The 19273-nt window shown below is 49.7% G+C and overlaps 9 protein-coding genes across 9 annotated transcripts; 2 read left to right on the top strand and 7 right to left on the bottom strand.

The window, feature by feature from the left end:
* Positions 1-3007: 3007 nt before the first annotated feature.
* Positions 3008-4286, bottom strand: APUU_70981S (putative D-arabinitol dehydrogenase ArbD; the record flags this gene model as incomplete). Its single annotated transcript, XM_041695915.1, has 4 exons — positions 3008-3188; positions 3251-3676; positions 3745-3814; positions 3869-4286. The coding sequence occupies 4 exons, from the start codon at positions 4284-4286 to the stop codon at positions 3008-3010; spliced, it is 1095 nt and encodes a 364-aa protein (XP_041561597.1).
* Positions 4287-5010: 724 nt separating this feature from the next.
* On the bottom strand, positions 5011-6313 carry APUU_70980S (uncharacterized protein; the record flags this gene model as incomplete). The annotated part of the gene is made up of 3 exons (XM_041695914.1): positions 5011-5256; positions 5307-6186; positions 6282-6313. The coding sequence occupies 3 exons, from the start codon at positions 6311-6313 to the stop codon at positions 5011-5013; spliced, it is 1158 nt and encodes a 385-aa protein (XP_041561596.1).
* Positions 6314-6784: 471 nt separating this feature from the next.
* Positions 6785-9468, bottom strand: APUU_70979S (acetyl/propionyl/methylcrotonyl-CoA carboxylase subunit alpha; the record flags this gene model as incomplete). Its single annotated transcript, XM_041695912.1, has 5 exons — positions 6785-6850; positions 7244-8861; positions 8921-9018; positions 9069-9267; positions 9314-9468. 5 exons carry the CDS (start codon positions 9466-9468, stop codon positions 6785-6787), a joined length of 2136 nt encoding a protein of 711 aa, XP_041561595.1.
* A 478-nt stretch (positions 9469-9946) lies between these two features.
* On the top strand, positions 9947-10980 carry APUU_70978A (uncharacterized protein; the record flags this gene model as incomplete). Its single annotated transcript, XM_041695911.1, has 2 exons — positions 9947-10027; positions 10096-10980. The coding sequence occupies 2 exons, from the start codon at positions 9947-9949 to the stop codon at positions 10978-10980; spliced, it is 966 nt and encodes a 321-aa protein (XP_041561594.1).
* Positions 10981-11115: 135 nt separating this feature from the next.
* APUU_70977S (isovaleryl-CoA dehydrogenase) lies at positions 11116-12730 on the bottom strand (the record flags this gene model as incomplete). Its single annotated transcript, XM_041695910.1, has 6 exons — positions 11116-11530; positions 11603-11880; positions 11946-12181; positions 12241-12335; positions 12388-12475; positions 12550-12730. The coding sequence occupies 6 exons, from the start codon at positions 12728-12730 to the stop codon at positions 11116-11118; spliced, it is 1293 nt and encodes a 430-aa protein (XP_041561593.1).
* Positions 12731-13068: 338 nt separating this feature from the next.
* On the top strand, positions 13069-14911 carry MCCC2 (putative 3-methylcrotonyl-CoA carboxylase, beta subunit (MccB); the record flags this gene model as incomplete). The annotated part of the gene is made up of 2 exons (XM_041695909.1): positions 13069-14552; positions 14617-14911. The coding sequence occupies 2 exons, from the start codon at positions 13069-13071 to the stop codon at positions 14909-14911; spliced, it is 1779 nt and encodes a 592-aa protein (XP_041561592.1).
* Positions 14912-15300: 389 nt separating this feature from the next.
* APUU_70975S (glycoside hydrolase family 75 protein) lies at positions 15301-16231 on the bottom strand (the record flags this gene model as incomplete). Its single annotated transcript, XM_041695908.1, has 2 exons — positions 15301-15724; positions 15780-16231. The coding sequence occupies 2 exons, from the start codon at positions 16229-16231 to the stop codon at positions 15301-15303; spliced, it is 876 nt and encodes a 291-aa protein (XP_041561591.1).
* Positions 16232-16996: 765 nt separating this feature from the next.
* RSR1_2 (Ras-related protein Rsr1) lies at positions 16997-17413 on the bottom strand (the record flags this gene model as incomplete). The annotated part of the gene is made up of 1 exon (XM_041695907.1): positions 16997-17413. The coding sequence occupies one exon, from the start codon at positions 17411-17413 to the stop codon at positions 16997-16999; it is 417 nt and encodes a 138-aa protein (XP_041561590.1).
* A 107-nt stretch (positions 17414-17520) lies between these two features.
* RSR1_1 (Ras-related protein Rsr1) lies at positions 17521-18140 on the bottom strand (the record flags this gene model as incomplete). The annotated part of the gene is made up of 7 exons (XM_041695906.1): positions 17521-17534; positions 17587-17615; positions 17677-17699; positions 17754-17833; positions 17919-17945; positions 18018-18049; positions 18130-18140. The coding sequence occupies 7 exons, from the start codon at positions 18138-18140 to the stop codon at positions 17521-17523; spliced, it is 216 nt and encodes a 71-aa protein (XP_041561589.1).
* Between the last annotated feature and the right edge of the window lie 1133 nt (positions 18141-19273).

Here is a 19273-nt window from a genome sequence, read left to right as displayed (position 1 = left end):
ACTGCAAGGGCAGTGGCAGGCAGAGCTTCCCCACATTGATTTACAGTCAATACAAATCACGAAAATGGCAGGCTGAGGACTATTCGCCGGGGTTCTTCAGCCGCATTCTGGGCAGAAAAGAGTTCAACAGGCACCCAAACCGACATCAGAACCTGCAAGACCGGGAGGATAAGATTAGGGAACCGGGAGCGTGGGACTATTACAATAAAAGAAGAAGCGAAAATAAGAAAAAGCAGCCGTCTTGCTGCCTTATGCCGGGTCTTACCGATGCTGCCCAGTGGAGGCTGTCATCCCGCGCAGCTGGAGTTCAGCAAAAGAGAGAGAAAAAAACCAGAAAGAAAAAGAACCCGGAATTCCAGCCACTTTCAAGGACCATCCAGGGATCGGGAAAGCAGATCATGGGGATCGAAACTCGGGACTTCATAGGCCAGACCAGCCCATCTTCAGGGAATTTTATCGCTGCAGAGTGTCAGTTGATGCCCCAGCCTTGATTAGGGCATTTTCTGCTTCCCCGGCCTATCATCGTTGTATTATCGCCCATCCGATGGACTAAATCACTTGGGTGCTTGGCTCTACACTGCGGGCGGCGGCGACATCTCAGTTCCAGCCTATCATCTCTACTCTCCTTGAACATCGCAAGTCGATCTTATGGCGCGCGAGTCGCAAACCTCGAGCTCCAAGGTATCGGGAATGCCCGCTGGTCAACCTTGGAACATCCACCCCACACCGTCATCGTCCGTACAGAGGACACTCCATCAGCACTATCCTCAAACTGCTATTCTCAGACCGAAGAAGTGGCGACTGCGTAGACCAGAACGGAGGCCGAGTGGAAGTTAGGCTAGGCCATACCCCGCGGATACTCCAGTTTGAAGAAGATTCCACTCTCCTACAGCCCATGATTGGGGAAGAAAGCTATTTATTCGCCCCAGACAGGGGCCACTCAACCCCTACAGTCCTACCTAATCGAGTGCTGGGGCAGTTCGGAGGATCGTCGGTGCTTATTGTCGATTTGCCTCTCGGTCTCATGCGGAGCCCGAAATTCGTTAATTTTGACCCAGCGAGGTGGGAGGATAGTCCAGAAGGCTTCCCCTGCAGAGAACTCTCGGCGAATTAAACGAGGTCAAAAGGTTAATCTTACTTTGCTTCGTGGGGAGAATCCGGGAACTGAGCAAGACCCAACGAAGATCAACCAACTAATAGCTCCGACCAGCGAGTCGGCGACTGGTCTGATTGAAGTTCTCGGTGACCGCCGAAAGGTTGATCCCTGGCAGTGTTGGTCTGTTGGATGGGGGAAAGCAGGGCTGGTCAGAGCCACAACCTCCGGTGGCGGGCAAACAGTTGGACGACGCAAATTGCGGAAGAGCAAATACGGTAATCGAGGTCCTCAAAAGCACAAGACAGAATGGAGGCGAGGAAAGGGAAGCTGCACTCGACTGGTCGAATCAAGTCACGATCGCCGTCTGGCGTCACGGGTCCTCGTCACCTGATGCCTTGCAGGAGACTTCACCATTGGTACCATTATGACTAAATCTTTGATGAACCGTTAACTAACTAGTTACTCTCTGAACTTTTCTGATGTATCCTGCCGCTACGACAGAAGCCGAAGCGACCCAGGCCCATTTTTTGCACGACTGCCTGGTGCCATGTCAGCCAAACCCGGTCGAGCCAAGTCACTGCGGCACTCTTGCAGGTGAAAAAGCTAGTACTAATATATGAGGTGGCAGTGAAAGCGGCTAAAATCTGAATGAGGTGATACGAGATATAGCCTTAAGGCAGCAGGAAACCTGTCAAACACCACCAGTGTCCGTTGCAACACCGGGCAGGTTCTTGCGCGCCGCAAGTCAGGCGGAAAGGGAGCCCAAATCCTTCAGAAAAGACATCCGGAATAGAGAATTCCAACCAGAAGCCGAGCTCGTCGAGCAAGCCATCGTTATACGCTCTTCAAAAGGTCAAGGCGGCCATCACAATGCTAGGTACTACCTAGCACTAAACACGTCCTAACTCTCTGAGACGAACTTCTGCACCACTTCGCAGTCTACGGACTTACGTTTTGTCCACTTGACGGCAAGCAACAACCTTGAATAACTCGGTGAACGGGGTTTCAACGATCATAGACTACCTGGGAGAGATGATAGTTTCGCACGAGCCCGACAACGACTAACTTCTACATGGCAATACCTGACTCGCAGGGTATCAATGCATAATCAATTATCGGGAAACAGGTGAAGTCAGAGTTTTAATGCCCATACAATTCTGACTCGAATTCGATAACACCTCCCTTTAGCTCGAATGTAACGGTCCTAGAGTGGCTCAGTGGACGTCTAGGCATACGTTTTATTGATCGGGGATCCTTCTGGAAACACAGCAGAAGGCCGAAGGATCAAACTACAATCTAGGGTCAACTTCCCGCTAGTCATGGTTAAGAACTTAAGAAGAGCTGGATTGCGGGGACTTGGTGATCCAACCGGCCAACCCTGCCCTAGACCGCTGAATTGGAGGCGGCAAGCTCGGCTCTTGGACAATTTTCAGTTCGCTGAATCAATGCTAGTAGGTCAAAGCTTGGATGAGCTGTTCAAGGTTAGGAGTTATGTAATATTGACGCACAATGCTGGGTTGTTTAGTCGTTATGAATGATATTGAGAAGGTCGCGTCAAATTAATTGGTTCCGTCGAAAGAAAATAATGACAATGAGAATGACATCATGCTATGAGTATGGCCAACAAATCCGCATCTATCAAAACAATGTCCGACCGTAGTTCTGTACTCCATACTACTTAGTAGTAAATGCACCATTTTCGCTTTTCAAAGGAACCCTGACAAGAAAACCGCTTATCATAATGCAATGTTTGTCGCAAGTTCAGAGAGACAACCCGCTAGTCAACAAACAAGAACAGAACTCCGGAAACGAAGAATCAATGGATCAGCCCGTCTAAAAATTGCAACGAGGAAGAAAAAAAAATCCAGAGAACTGGAACTGGCGGTAAGAGACGTTCAGTTCATTGTTCTGTCAGGTCAAGGTATAGCCACCGTCCACACGGAGATCTGCGCCAGTGATGTACTTGGATGCGTCACTGAGGAGGAAGGTCACCGCGCCCATAAGATCTTCGGGCACACCCATCTTTCCTGTGGGGATTAGAGAGATCCATTTATCTCGTAGTTCGGGGTTCTCGTCGAGAATCTTCCGAGTCCTAGTTGCACAAATCAGCAATTTGTTTCTTAGCTATTTCAAAGCCAGATGGTGGCAACTTACAGAGCGGTTAGCATGTATCCCGGGCTGATGCAGTTCACCCTGATGTCATGTACTGCCCATTCAACAGCAAAGGATGAGGCGAGGTGGCGGATGGCTGCCTTGGCCGCGTTGTAGGGTGCTTGGGGTTGAGGTACATTGACAATGGCACCAGACATGCTACCAATCATGACGATGCTGCCGGGAGCCTTGCGCTCCATCAAATGTTTCGCAACTCCGGTAGCAAATAGGTAGGTGCCATCCACGTTTACGCCCCAGAGCTTCTGAATGCGGTCATGAGGGTAGCTGATCGCGTCAAAGTTCTCTGTAAAGCCAGCAGATGTAACCAAGTGATCAATCCGGCCGTGGTTCGCCAGAACCTCGGAGAGAGCATTGTTCACGGAGTCCGGGTTTGAGACATCGGCATAGTGTGCGGTGACCTTGGGCAAACTAAGGAAGGGAACACACTTGTCAGCCTCAAATTCATGACCTCGATGATTAATGCACAGGATGCATACTCCTCCAATCCAGGGTTCTCTTTCTGAAATTGATCCACCAACTTTTGCGCCGACTCTCCAGCTTCGTCTCCTGTAACGAGGTCAGCAATCGGCTATATCGATACCAAGTGTATGCTGCATATACTGTTCAAATCAACAATGGCCAAGTTAGAGCCCGAGGCAACAATTCCCTGTGCCATGACCAATCCTAGGCCACGAGCACCACCAGTGACCAAGGTAACTCGGTTCTCTAGAGAGAACTGAGCAAGGGTACGCTTGAAATGCATACCTCCACGGCCCTGGACTACTGGACTGGGAGGCATGTTCTCGTCATCGGGGTATTCGATTACAACATTTTCGTCAGTACGCGCGTATTTGCCCTCGCTCTCCCCGGCTGCACCCTCAGGAGCTCTTGTTGTGGCCTTTATCAAAGGATCATCGCTGTCATCTTTCTGGAAACGGGGAGCTGTGGCCGAGAGGGGACGAAGGAAGCGTGGTGCGGCTGGGCGAGTGCTTTGGCCGAGCGCCTTGACGGCCTGGCGAAGGATCGCGGGTCTGAACATTGTATATGAGGATAACACCCAGACGGGCAATTCGATGCTAGGTAAGTGTGATGGGAGTAAGTGGTGATATAATCAAACGGACATGGAGAGGATGATGAGAACAATGAATGACAGGAGTTGCCGGCTCACGAACCAGCGCGCAGGACACTGGCGGGAGCTCCCAAGACGGCAAAGAATAAAAATCGAAAGTCAGATGAGAGTAAAAATTCAAAGCAAGGTAATCACAGAAATCTCTGGTGCAGCCGCGGGATGCTGAGAAACATGTTATTGATTGTTAAGCTAATTAACTAACTGGCAGGGAGCCCCGAGAACAAACAGTAAGTACAGACTGCCAAAGTAGGTACCAGATGTGCCGCAAACATAATCTATCTGACTTAGACACGCTTCACCCCTGCATTACAGCCAAGAACACTGCTACGCCTGTGTAATTTTGCTACTGGACTTTTCGTTCTGTTCCCACCAAGTTGATGTCAAGCGAAGGTGTGGCCGATCCAGGCCCCATGCGCCATGCAGCGACCTTGCTCCATCTTGAACTGAACTTGCCTGGATATCCCTGCCTATTCGCCGCCGCGTGACCCCTCCATTTGTCTCTTGCTGTGTCAGGTTCCTCAACAGTCTGCGCAGGTTTGTTTCTCCTTTGTTTGGGGATGCTCCTTTCTGCCCCGTCATTTGTTTGACGAGGGATTGTAACCCCAAGCCTTCCAGAAACATTGTCACCTTACACTCAGGCATTCTGTGGCGCGTTATATTTTGAATCGATAGAAGTCGGCTTTGCTCTAAGCAGAGTCACAGCGCGATGGAAGGCATGTTCTTGCAGCGCATCCTGCAATAAATCTCTGTAATGTTCTAAATCAATTTCATGGACAGCCGTTTCGTCGAAGTGCTGAAACTGCTCCCGGTAAGCCAGCGGCACGAGATCTGTGATTTTGATCACAGGGTTTGTCGGCGACTCGGGGCGGGGGAGGACAGTCTAAGATTATTAGTATGTAACTTAAAATAACTAGTCTAATATTAGCTTACTCGTTGTTCTCGGATCATAGGAACACCGTCATGCAGCTCCCATAACTCCATGTTCGCGGTAATTGGACCTACCCAGTCATAAACCACTACGGAGGCTCGTATGTTATCGTAAATATCTGGGTTCGAGGCATCTGATTCGTCATTTTCAGGTTCGTCAAGGCCATGCTTCTCTTTGACAATGTCGGTGCCAAATTCCCGAACCAGTTGCCGTATTCGCTTTCTGGAAGCAGGATCTTTTTGTAATGACCGACGCGTTTTCAAATCTTCTTCGATCTTGACTAATATTACTAGGCGAACCTTACCCCCAGATCGTTGTAGCCACTGGGTGGCGTCATTTTTCAGGTCGTCGTAGGCTTCCGAGAAACCTGTTTCGAAAACAACGACAGGGATCGGTTGGTCAGCTCGAAAAACTATCGAAAGGTCTGGGTACTTCGTCCATGCCTGGACTTTCGAACCTGACTGGGGTTCATAGCTTCGGGTCATCAAAAATCCCTTGGTACTGATCGCGATCTTTCGTTGTATTTGGGCAGGTATAAACTGGCTTACTGCCGCGCTTGTCATGAACGAACTTGCTAGCATTGCAGCGGCGTCATGAAGTGGCCGAGCCATTGCAAAAAGCTTCAGGAGACAGTGCTCCCTATCGTACGAGAACCACGGATGATTGCCCCTTGGATGCTCTTGCATGAGCTTCTTGATCGGTTCGACGTACAACAAAGATTCTGGGCAATTGATCGTGATGTCATTTGCGGTTTGGGTGCGAAGATAGCATCTGATTAAATGCTCCAGTTCATCTGGAGTATTAATCGATCGGGATGCCATCTTGTAAAGAAACAGAGTGGTCGGAGTCAGTCTTGCAACAAAATAACAGAAGGTACGTAGCCTTGTATGGATGTTCAGCACTGGAAGAACAATTTGGGAAGTTGCAGGGCGGGTGCCTTGTAGTGTTATTGAAGGTGCTCTGGGTAACAAACTTACTTATCAGGTGATATCCACTTACTAACCTCCATACTGTAGCAACCAGGGGTGGTGGCCCTGTGTTACTCTAGTTAGTTCCCGCTTCGCCGAAGTTAGGAGAAATTAAGTCTTTCATTCATCATAAATTGGCATCAAAGGCTTGATCTAGATACTAATTAACTCCTACTAAAGGCCTTTATATAGTTAAAGGAAGCCAGAGATCTTATTAAGCAGATAAATAAGTATTCTACTAAAGTAGTTAACCCCCCGGCAAAGTTCGGCATCTTTATCTTTAATAATACCAAGACGAGCTCCACCAACATGTTCTAAATATAGTACTAGATATCCTAATCATCGCAATATTTAGTTTTTAATAAAACACACGTTTTTTAGTTATTAGTTAGCGATAGCTTCAAGGTTTCTAAGCATGGTGGATTTACGTTAGTTCCCGCTTCGCCGAAGCGAGAAACAATCAATTCTTTCACTCATCACAATTGACATCAGAGAGTACATGGTCCCGATCTCTATTTTGATGCCTCCTCATCCTCACCCGCAAACTCGACAAGCGGCGTTCCGCTTTTACATTGGTCCTGCAAGAAGCAACATATTAGCTTGGGTTGAGAAAAGACTTGGACAATAGTGGTTGAGGTAGAGAATAGTGGAAGCATAGAAGCCTTGAGTGACAAGTCCGTGCATGCAAGAACCACTCGACTGGGATTGCCCAGTAGGATCCCCCATGATCAGGAAGCGGGTTAGACCAGCTACCGCCTGGCCAAGCCAGGCCTTACTTTCGAGGGCTGAGCACCCCTGCACGTTTTCGAGATCCGACACGCTGGGTGGATGATGCCCAAGGCGGTAAGACACTGGGCCCGGCAGGGGACGATACGACACGAAACGAAGGAAAAGTAAAAAGAGCAAATAAATTGGAACAATATGGGGCAAGGGTTGGTTGCAGGGAAGGATTGGAAGAGCGCGTGACTTACTCCTTTCTGGTGGACCACTTTCGCAATTTTCCCTTTCTGCGGGCTGCGGATAACTGTTTCCATTTTCATGCTTTCAATCACGACTAAGGGTTGATCCTTTTCGACAACGTCACCGGCTTGGACTTCCACGCGGAGAACTTTGCAGGGCATTGGTGCGAGTACGCTGTTTGTGACGTCTTTCATGCCAAGTGCCTTTTCCATCCATTTTGCGCGCGGGATCGCAAGTCGGTATTGCATGCCGCGCTGAAATGCGACGACTGAGTCGCCGTCACGGATTACGGTGGTGTCAAGGCGGGTGTGAGGGAAGAAGGATGTGATAATGCGAGTGTCTGCATTGGGGTGGCTGATCACTTGCTCGAATGCATGCTCGCCAATCTTCACATTAAACACGTTGTCGCCGGTTTGGCGGACTTTGACTTCGAAGCTTTTGCTGTTTGCCGATGCTGAATCTGTGAATGTCAGGTGGTGTTCTTGATATCCTGGGCCAAACCCAACGGCAGAGCCTTCAAAATTGGCTGTCTTCTGTGTTACGAGGCTGGCGTCGTCGTGCAGACAAGCCAAAGCCACCTGTGCCAGCACTTCAGGCTCAATGGTTTCCTTGGCGAAAAGCTCGTCACGATGTTTCTCGATATAGCCTGTCTCGACTTCCCCGGAAATGAAGTCGGGGCTTTTACATATGGTTTTTAAGAACTCGATATTCGTCACTGGACCAGCCACTTCGTACTCTTCTAAGGCTGCGGCGAGTTTGCGAATGGCTTCTTCTCGGTCGCCTCCTCGAACAATAAGCTTCGCGATCATGGGATCATAGTGTGCGGAAACCTCATCCCCTTTGACGAAACCCGCATCAATTCGAATATCCTCTGAGATTGCAGGAGTGCGGACGTGGAGTAGCGTCCCGGAATCTGGAATAAAACCCTGTGCAGGGTTCTCGGCGTAAATTCTGGCTTCAATAGCATGGCCACGACTGGCTATATTTGATTCCACTTCCTCCTGTGTTAGTGGAAGTTTGGCGCCTTCCGCAACCTTCAATTGCCAATGCACAAGATCCTGCCCGGTGACCATTTCAGTTACCGGGTGCTCAACCTGGAGCCTAGTGTTCATCTCCATGAAGAAGAACTCCCCTGTATCATTATCGAAGATGAATTCGACGGTACCAGCACCCTCGTATCCCACGGCCAAGGCGGCTGACCTGGCCTTTGCCCAGATGTCTTTCCTTGTGGTGTCAGGCAAATGAGGAGCGGGTGACTCCTCTAAGATCTTTTGATGCCTCCGCTGAATGCTACAATCTCGCTCTCCTAACGCCACGCAGTTTCCGTGCTTATCAGCGAAGACTTGAACTTCGATGTGTCGTGGCGTTGTGATGTATTTCTCAACCAGGACATGGTCGTCCCCAAAAGAGTTCATGGCCTCTGACTTTGCCGACTCCAGTTGTACTTGGAATTCTTCCTTTGAATGGGCTATCCTCATTCCCTTTCCACCACCACCCTTGATCGCCTTGATGAGCACGGGATATTTGATTTTATCGGCTTCGGATTGGAGGAATTTGGGATCTTGGTTTTCACCGTGGTACCCCGGGACACAAGGCACACCTGCGGAGGTCATGATCTTCTTAGACTGGCTTTACAGCTCGCATTGTCAGTGGACAGTAAACCAACTCAATGCACGTAGACGACGTACCTTTTGTCTCCCATATCCTCAATGGCCTTCCATGGCGGTCCGATGAAGACTAGCCCAGCTTCCGAGCATTTTCGGGCGAATTCCGAATTCTCGCTAAGCTACTGCGTTGATTAGTACCCCAACTGGCGAGGTCGTGGGCCGTACTTACAAAGCCATAACCTGGGTGGATTCCCTGGCACCCCTGGGCCTTTGCAATCTCAATGATACGGTCTCCATCAAGGTATGCCGACACTGAGCCGAGATTGAATGCGAATGGTGAGCTAAGTGCGTGCTGTGATCGACTATCCGGGTCGGTGTAGATAGTAGTTACTCGAATACCATGTTGGGCTGCGGTTTGGCCAACTCGTCTACCTGCGGTTAGTAGAAATAGGAGACATTGGATAGGGAACATACAAAGCAATCTCTCCTCTATTGGCGATTAAAATTGAGTCTAGTGGTCGTGGAGGGCTCGAAGAGCTCGAAGCAACTGTCGATGCAGTTCTCCGTGACCGGCGAGCAACCGTCGGCCCCAGGCGGGTGGAGGTGCGGAGAAGGGACGAGAGCGGCATTGTATAGAGAGGGGCACAAGTATTCAAGTCAATGCCACAAGTTATACTAGACAGCAGTAGTCACTCGCATGTTCCAGAGGAATAACAGAGTCGCACGAAGATATTTGGAAAGGGTGATAAATCTTGCCGGACAAGCTCAGTTGAGCTCGCTCCGCTTCTTGTATGACGGCGATCCAAGCCGCCGCCCCTTGAGCCGACGCAAAGCGATGCGGGGAAAACCGCGACCACGTGACCCTCACCGCGGTTGCACTTTTTCTTCACTTGGCAAAGCAGGACAAGCGCCGGCGCTCAGCTCTGACCTCATCAACGCCTTTTCGAGTCATCAACACCCTCGCTACCTTATCGCCCTAGTCTATCCTCAAGTGATTGTGGGTCTCACTTGAGAATCATCTGTCTCTCCTTTTCCTAAGAATATTTGCGCTTTCGGACCCACACCTCTTCTTCCGTTTTCTTCGTGTAACCTTCGGCGCACCCTATTATGTCCGACAACGAGGAATATTACGATGAGTTCGACGATGATGACATCTTTTGGATCGAGGAGGCAGATCCAACTGCTGCTGTATGCTTGCACACTCAATTCTCCGCTGGATTATGTTGTAGTTCACCACTAATCATTTAATGACACAGGACGATCTAGCCGCGGCCGCTACTTATGACCCTAACTTCCTCGACGACCCTTCGCTCGAAACCGCAGAATTTTACAGTGATTGGGAAGATTTATCCGATGATTATTACGATGAAGACCCTACCGCAGTCCGCCGACTACGCGCCATGGGCGCTTGGCCGACGCAAGAACCTATTGATATCAACGCACTACCTACGAAACGCAGGAAAGTTACGAATAACATATCGACGGACTCGACATCCTTTCAGGGTGTCGCATGGAAGCACCCCGAAGATAAAACGAATGGTGCTGAGATATATGCGCCGGGCGACGGGGAAAAGGTCTCCCTGCTGAAAAACTGGAGGGAGGTATTCCGAAATGCGAAACCAGCGATTGCACGCCTGCAGGGCCGGATACCGCAACCAAAAGCATCCGGTACGGCTTCGCGGGAACAAAGCGAGTCTGACCTTGATGTCCCATCGTTGGTGGAAGATATCTGTGAAGACGAAATAATTTCCTCGGATGCTCCCTCCGCTAAGTCTTATTCGGGTTCAGTTAATGCGCAGGGGACTGTGGATTTACCATCTAAAGCACCTGCGCATTCGCATAAAGGGGGGCCTAAGAATCTCAACGATAATACTGTAGATTCGACCAAGGAGGAGGACCGGACATCTACAACTAGTCGATTTACTACCGATGCCAAGACTGAAAAGAAAACCAAGGAGTCTACAACTCCCCGAGGAGGGCGGAAACGTAAGGCCTCGGTTTCAGTGGACGAACAGCCAGACCAGTCTAAGAACACCAAGCCCAAAGCGAAGCGGGCAGCGACGTCAAAGACATCTGGGGCTACAAACCCCCCACCTGCGCCGGCTTCTCCCGTTCGCCGATCAGCGAGGCAAAGAAAATGATCTAAAACTCATGAGTTTATGCCACTTCTCTTCGACCTTTTTTTTACGGACACAGTATATTTACGCCTGTATTCTTAGACATCTAAATAAAACGCTCATTTGAGTTACAATACACCCAGCAAAAATCAACTCTGATCATTGGGCATATTCCTTATTAAAGGCACGCCCAATAACCATGCGCCTAATCTCACTTGTCCCAGCCCCAATCTCGTACAACTTCGCATCCCGAAGTAGTCTCCCGGCAGGTATCTCATTGATGTAGCCACTCCCACCCATCAGCTGGATTGCATCGAGTGCACATTCTGTGGCCCTTTCGGCGGCGTACAGAATTGCTCCCGCGCAGTCCTGGGTGCGGATCGCTGCCGATCCTAATGAGGCGAACGTATCGACCTGGCGGGCGGTTGCGTAGGTATAGGCTCGGGAAACCGCAAGCTTGGTGTACATATCTGCCAATTTGCCCTGGATCAACTGATTATGGGCGATGGGAGTTCCGAACTGCTTCCGAACGTGGGTATATGGGAGGGCTAGATCGAGGGCAGCCTGCATGATTCTGAGTGCGATTGTCAATAACAGCCTATTTTACCAGATTATATATGAGTAGACATGGTGTAGTATAACTCACCCAAGCGGACCAGCACTGAGAACAAGTCGTTCGAGATCAAGACCCTCCATCAAAACTTTCACGCCACGGTTTACTTCGCCGAGGAGATTCTCCTTAGGGACGAAGACGTCTTCAAAGATGAGTTCTCCGGTATTTGAGCCACGCATACCCAGCTTATCGAGTTTGCGCGCGCATGAGAAACCCTTAAATGTCTTTTCAACAACGAACGCGGTGATACCCTTGGAGCCTTTCTCGGGCTCGGTTTTGGCGTAGACGACGATGTAATCTGCATCCGGGCCCTAGTATTTCTTAGCCGCACACCTTCTATAGACAAGTGTCAAGGGTAAGTAAAAATCAAACCCACATTCGTAATCCACATTTTGGTTCCGTTCAACACCCATCCGCCATCGACTTCTTTCGCCGTAGTCTTCATGCTGACGACGTCGGAACCAGCCGAATGTTCAGACATAGCCAGCGCACCAATCTTCTCGCCAGATAGAAGCCCATGAAGGAATCGTTCTTTTTGCTCTGAGGTACCGTTCAAGGAAAGTTGGTTTACACAGAGCTGGGAGTGCGCTGCGTATGATAGACCGATACTGCCTGTGTAGATACAGTATATTAGACAAAGTACAAACGTGAATTATAACAGGGTGAGGTACCTGAAGCACGGCTAATCTCCTCCATCACCACACAATGTGCTTGATAACCCATACCAAGGCCTCCATAGTCTTCGTCTGCTGTGACACCGAGGAACCTGGAGTTACATTAGGCCTTAAAATACCTCGACGGCTTCACGGAGCGTTTACCCGGCATCACCCATTTTCTTCCACATATCCGCTGGAAATTCATTTTGGGCGTCTGTTTGCGCCGCGACTTCTTCGGGAATTTCGCGTCCTAGTTGGGAGAAGGCGCCCAGTCAGGATGGTTGGAGGTTATGGTAAATGTATACATCGAATTCGCAAGCTTACTAGTAAATTCTTGGACTCTTTCTCGTAGTTCTAATAAGTCATCTTCTGATGGAGGCACAAACCCCTTCGGATGCTTGGTTGTTGCGAGAGTCCGCACGGCGGGGAAGAGGGGCTTGGTGAATCTCGTAGGGGCTCTTGAGGGAAGAGAGCGGAACAGAAGGGGTAAACGTGTGGTAGCCATGGCCAAGGTAAGTGTGTATGTCAATGGAGTGCAATTGGCATACAAAGTCTGGAGATGAAGAAATACTCAAAGACTGGAGGCGGAGGAGCAAGGAAGCGGAGGTGGGAATGGTGATGGGCGGGCGGTTAAACACGGCCAGCGTCGCTTCTCCGCATCTCCGCGTGGTCCCTCCGTCCTCACCTCTGCACCTCCGCAAGCCGCATCATCACCACTGCTTCTCTTATATTTCGTCCACCGAATCCATTTTACACCTCATGAATTAATCTCCTCCCGTCGATTGTTTTTTCAATGGTCATGATCTAGCCAGCTTCTCCTCCACATCTCGTCCATTCCCCGCAATGCGTGTTCCCGCCCCACTCCTTCGCAGGAGTTGTACCTCCTCGTTAGCAAACGCTGCTAGATCAAGCCCTCGACGACTTGCTGCTCCAGCTACACAACAGACCCGCGGTAGACTACGAACATATCTCATTTCTCCATCTCGGTCAATTGCCAGCTATACCCACCCACACCATGCCTCCGCCATTTCTGTCCTTCCCACAGCGGTCGACACATCGTCCCCCGACTTCAAAGAAAACGCCGAGCAGATGCAAGAAGTCTTAGATCAAATGAATATACTTCATAGTACTATTGCAGAGGGAGGTCCGCAGAAAGCAAAAGATAAGCATATCGCCCGAGGGAAGATGCTCCCCCGAGATCGTGTCACGGCCCTCATCGACCCTGGCACCTCCTTCCTGGAACTTTCCCAGTTGGCGGGACATGGAGTGTATCCAGGTGAAGATGTGCCCGCGGGTGGAATTATTACTGGAATTGGAACAGTCGAGGGTGTAACCTGTATGATTGTGGCAAACGACAGCACAGTCAAGGGCGGTACTTACTACCCTGTCACCGTGAAAAAGCACCTTCGCGCTCAAGCAATCGCGCAGGAGAACAAACTACCTTGCATCTACTTGGTAGATTCAGGAGGTGCAAATCTCCCTCATCAAGCTGATGTTTTCCCGGATAAGGAACATTTTGGCCGCATCTTCTTCAACCAGGCTCGGATGAGTTCACAGGGTATCCCTCAGATCTCCGTTGTCATGGGCCCATGTACCGCTGGAGGTGCGTATGTCCCCGCCATGAGCGACGAGACAATTATTGTCGAAAACCAGGGCACCATCTTTCTTGCTGGCCCTCCTCTCGTCAAAGCTGCCACTGGTGAGGTAGTCTCCGCGGAAGATTTAGGTGGTGGACAACTTCATAGCACAATATCTGGTGTGACCGACTACCTAGCGGTTGACGATGCGCATGCCCTCGTGCTCGCTCGCCGCTCTATCTCTAACCTAAACTACCCAACAACTACAACGACACCCAACAACCTCTCTCTAAAAGAAAATAAAGACGGTATACAAGAACCTCTTTATGACCCTGCTGAACTCAACGGCATCGTTGGCACCAATCTCCGCCGACAAATTCCCGCCCATGAAGTCATCGCACGCATCGTTGATGGGAGCGAATTCTCCGAATTCAAGCGCGACTATGGCACAACTCTTGTCACTGGCTTTGCCCGTATCCACGGACATCAAGTCGGCATCGTCGCCAACAACGGAATTCTCTTCTCCGAATCTTCCCTCAAAGGCGCACACTTTATTGAACTCTGCGCTCAGCGCAACATCCCACTCGTCTTCCTCCAAAACATCTCCGGCTTTATGGTCGGTGCAGATGCAGAAAAGGGTGGAATTGCAAAGAACGGTGCGAAGCTCGTAACTGCTGTCGCCTGCGCCGATGTACCCAAGTTCACCGTCGTGTTTGGTTCTAGTGCTGGTGCTGGGAATTATGGCATGTGGTACGTTCATCCCTTGACACCCAAACCCAAGCCCCCAGAAAATGTTAGCTAACATGACATCCAGCGGCCGCGCCTACTCCCCACGCCTCCTCTTCATGTGGCCCAATGCCAAAATCGGGGTCATGGGTTCCGAGCAGCTCTCCTCCGTCATGGAGGCTGTAGGTCGAACAGCAGACCCCGAGCTCAAAGCCCGCATTGATCGCGAATCCGAAGCGACCTTCTCCTCGGCGCGACTATGGGATGATGGTGTCATTCCCCCGTCACATACACGGCGTGTCCTAGGGTTGAGTTTAGCTGCTGCGCTGAGTGGCAGGGGAGATGGTGATGTTAAAACTCGGTTTGGAGTTTTCCGGATGTAATTCATGATCTAGCTAGTAGATGTTCTTATTATATTATGGGTTCTTATGAATAAAGTGCGTGCTGTCTGGATTTCTAGGGGTTCAATTGAGGCTCAGCCATCCCATGTAAATCTATATAAACGCAAAAGTCGACTCTATCGCCATCATATATTCGTACACTTACCAGACCGAACGGCCAGTTAAAGCCCCATTGTCTCTGGGGGAAATCCTGAAGAAAGTAAGGAAATAGGACAATGACTGGAAAAAGTTCTATGCCACCAAGCGAAATACAAAACAAGCAAGGGTATAAGTAACAAGCAAACAGAAAAACTCTCGTGTATCCAAGTGCAAAATATTGAGAAAGAGAAATAAGGAAAAAAAAACACTCGGACATGTCTGATCATTTCAGATCATGTCAGAACCAGAACAACAAAAGACACAAACAAGGCTATAACCTCAGACGCAGTCGGAAGGAAATGCGCCGAGGCAGCGGAGTCGACGTCGGGACTGTCTGTGTCACCCTCGGGAGAAGGCGAGCCTGGGCTGAAGGGGGAAATACCCAGGTTTGCCGAGAGGGAGGTCGTAAGGTGATCGCCCATGGACCGAAGCTTGCCAAAGTCGGTGATATACTTGTCATTATGGGCGCTTGGAGGAAGGACAGCCTCAGGGCCGGCGAACAAGATGTACGTGACATCCATTTCTTCGTGGCCGCTGTCGCCGCCGAGGTTATCCTCAGGGAAGCAGGAACGAGCGAGGAGCAAGGATGCTTCACCCGTTACCTGCGGGTTGTTGCCATTCGTGTCTCCCAGAATGGCGTAAAACATTCTGTTGTTGCTGTTCTATGTTAGTTTGGCAACGTCTTAGTTAAGGTTTAGGAAGGGTGACTCACCAGATGACGGCTGCAACATTGTTTCCGGGAATGGCCTCCGGATTGGCTTCGAGAAATGCTTGAGGTATCACAATGTATGGAACCTCGGTGGCAGACAGCGCGCCCCAGTTGGTAACGGGCTGGCCATCGGCATTGCCAGAGCATTTGTAGTCAATGCCGTCACAGTCGACGTCCATGTCGGCTTTGAAAACGAATGCTGCCCCGTCTTGGAACGACGCCCAATCGCTGTGGATTGTCGACGTATCCTTAGAGCCTTTGATGCTCAGTGGATACGACGCGCGTGCTGGGACTGTCTTTACATTTTCCGAAGCTGAGAGTAGCGCCGGAACGTTGATGGCCTTGGATGCGGCGAAGGAGGAGGACTGTACCTTCTTGGGAGCTGCTGCAACCAGGAAGGGAAGGAGAAGGAGGGTGAGGGCGAAGATGAGCGTCTTGTTGGCTGCTCGATTCATGGTGAGTACTCGAACAGTCAAAAGTATATAAAGTATTGGTAGTAGCAGCTGAGCCTTGGAGCCTTGATGATACTAAAAGTGGGTGGGACAGGTGTTCGTAGAGGAGAAGAAAAAGCAAAAGGATGACCCGGGGCTGAGGCTGCTTATATAGTCCTGGTTTGAACTCAGTATGTAAGCCAAGAGGCGAAGGATGAAAACATAAAATTGGTGTTCATGATGTGGCCTGTCTAGAGAGTTTGGTTATCCACAGGTACAGATTCCTGAATACGGTAAGAGGAGAAACTTCCCGTCGTCAGGAACGAGTGGCACGAGCCATCATTATCACGGCCTGAGTCACCAAAAAAGTCTGTCGAGGGTAACATGATAGCATTCACCTTCCATACCTTCCATATTAGGATATCGACTTGCAGATTCCTCCCGATATTACCATGGCACTGACAGCTAAGTTGAAATGGAAGGAAGAAAGGTAGGGAGAAAAAAAAATAAACTTTTCCATTCCTGAAGCATAATGTAATAGATGGCGGGTGTATCAACGACAAAATGTAATATAAGTAGAAGAGTGTAAATGAACAGAAATCTATCGTAAGATGACGTTGACATCGTATGATGGAACATAGTAGAGGGATTGGTTTGGTATCATGTTTTATGGCAAGTGTCGGTATGTGCAAGTCGTTAGGGATTCATGAGTAGTAAAGGCGAGACAATTCGTCTCGACGGAGGAGTAACGAAGAAGCCATGGCTCGCGCTTCTGGGGTTGTCAGTTTTCTATAGAATCACGCAAGGCCCCTTCCGTTTGGGCTCTCGTCGCTTTCCTCGTCTTCTGTCCTGTCGACCCTGACCCTCACGCTTGCGAGGCGCGAGGTCGTAGTCGCCTGAGCTTCCTTTGGCGTCCTTTCGGATAATCTGCCGGCAGAGGTCAATGAAGACCTCGTTAACGTTGGCGCGTCGACGAGCCGATGTCTCGTAATATGGAGCATTGCCCCAGCTTTGGGAAAGAGAGAATGCGCGTGCGCGTGGTACCGCGCGGTCTTCCTCTAGGTCCGATTTATTTCCCACAATGACAATGGGGACGTTTTCATCATCCTTAATGCGAATGATCTGCTCCCGTAATTCAGATAGTTCATTCAGAGAGGACATGCTCGTGATAGAGAATACAAGCAGGAAGCCTTGGCCTTGCTTCATATATAGCTCTCTGGAGGGACATTAGAGGTTAGCGCTGAATCAATGTTTTTATGTCTTGATATCAATAGTCGCCAATATTCTCTAGGGGTTTAGGATGGGATGGCTGATTACCTCATGGCCGCTAGAAAAATGTTAATGGAAAGACATAATCATGGAGAGACAGGCTAACTCACTAAACTGTTCTGTGCCTGCTGTGTCAAGACTATCGGTATAAGTGGTCAGTTATGAGTCCACTCTTGCAGTATCCATACACTCTGACATACATTTCTAGAATACATTGCCGGCCCTGGAAGAGGTTAGTATCCATATATATCAGGCGCAGGATGCCATATAAACTTACGTCTACCTCAATATGCTTGCGATATGAATCCTCGATTGTTGGGTCATAGCTTTCAATCCAGACATTTTGAACGAATTGCGCTATCAAGAGTGAGTTGTTGGTAATCCGAAAAGCGTATCTAACCCTAAGGCAATGCTACAGGGAAAAGTAATGGGGTCACCATACCAGTAAGACAGCTTTTACCCACTCCTCCTATTGCGCACACGAGCAAAAGTCAGTGTTAGATCTTGGATGGGGTTGTTCAGCGCAGAAAGAGTAGCCTACCAGCGCCTAACACGACAATATGGTATTCTCGTCTGCGGGTGACACAATGCCATTATTAGCATATACCATGCACTATTATATGACGCGAACCAGATTCCAGGATTGAACTCACTGCGGCCGCATTGAGATGAGTAATTGTGACACTAGCGACTACAGCCGAACCTCTCGATTGTGGTGAAGTTTCTCAATGGCAAACAGTATGATCAAGAGATGGTACCGTCCAAAAAGTGTCTGCGTCGAGGTTTATCTGTTCCGCAGCAAACAAGTCAAGAACCCACAATTCCTTTTGTGAACTGGCGAAGACGCGGTTTCGTAGATCCGATATAATGCGCGGTGCTCGAGCAATGGTTGGGCCTCCTGGCGGATCGGATGGTGGTCCAAGTCCCTCGGGGGTAATGGAGCGGGGGTGAGCTTGGAGCAAGGGTAACGACACGCGATCCGTTACATCGGTCTCGATATCAATCAATTACCGCCCAATTGGATGTTTCCAGGAAAGAAAGGGGCGCTTAAAGCGGGATGTGAAGCGAGGTGAAGTGAAAGGAAGAGGTCGGAGAAGCGAGAGTGTGCGCAACGAGGTTCGAGAACGAAATGGCAGCGGAGCGAACGAACGGACCAGTTTGATGTCCAGAGCGAGACTTGAGTGCCGGTGGGGGCGAAGGAGCCAGGGCCAGGCCGACTGCAGTTTAGTCGCGGTCTCTTAGCAGAAGTTGTGGGGAGCGCGAAGAACGGGTTTGGTTCAAAATTCGGCTTTCTGGATCTGGCGGAGAACGGAGGAGAAGCTGCGATAGTTGTGCTGCACGGACAATGATAATAATGATACAATTGTTTGACAATATGATCCCTTTTGATGTTTGCTTTTTTTTTTCTCTCTCCTGCTCCGTGAATTTGGAGTCTTTTTTTTTTTTCCCTTTTCCTCTGGGAGGACAGAAGAACGCACTTCGGGCACGGAATACGAATAATCTTGTGGATGGCGGTGAAGATCGAATTGGGTGATTTTGGAACCGAAACTTTATTAGTGGGGGTTGGAGACGATCCAAACGGGTAAATATATGCAAGTTCCAAAAAATAGAGTATGTGATGGTTGGCGAAGGAGATGGAGGGGAGAGAAGAGATGAGACGAAAGTAGAGCCTGGGGAGGGAGGATGGGCGAAGAAATACTTAATACACATCCATCTTCAAAAGCCAACGGCGTGGCGGGGCATGAATAAATAACACCAGATTATATTACTCGGATGTCGCATCCCGTCTTCTTTTCT

The sequence above is a fragment of the Aspergillus puulaauensis genome, chromosome 7 (assembly GCF_016861865.1).
Source record: "Aspergillus puulaauensis MK2 DNA, chromosome 7, nearly complete sequence".
Taxonomy (NCBI): Eukaryota; Fungi; Ascomycota; class Eurotiomycetes; order Eurotiales; family Aspergillaceae; genus Aspergillus; species Aspergillus puulaauensis.
This window is presented reverse-complemented; position numbering and strand designations above follow the sequence as displayed.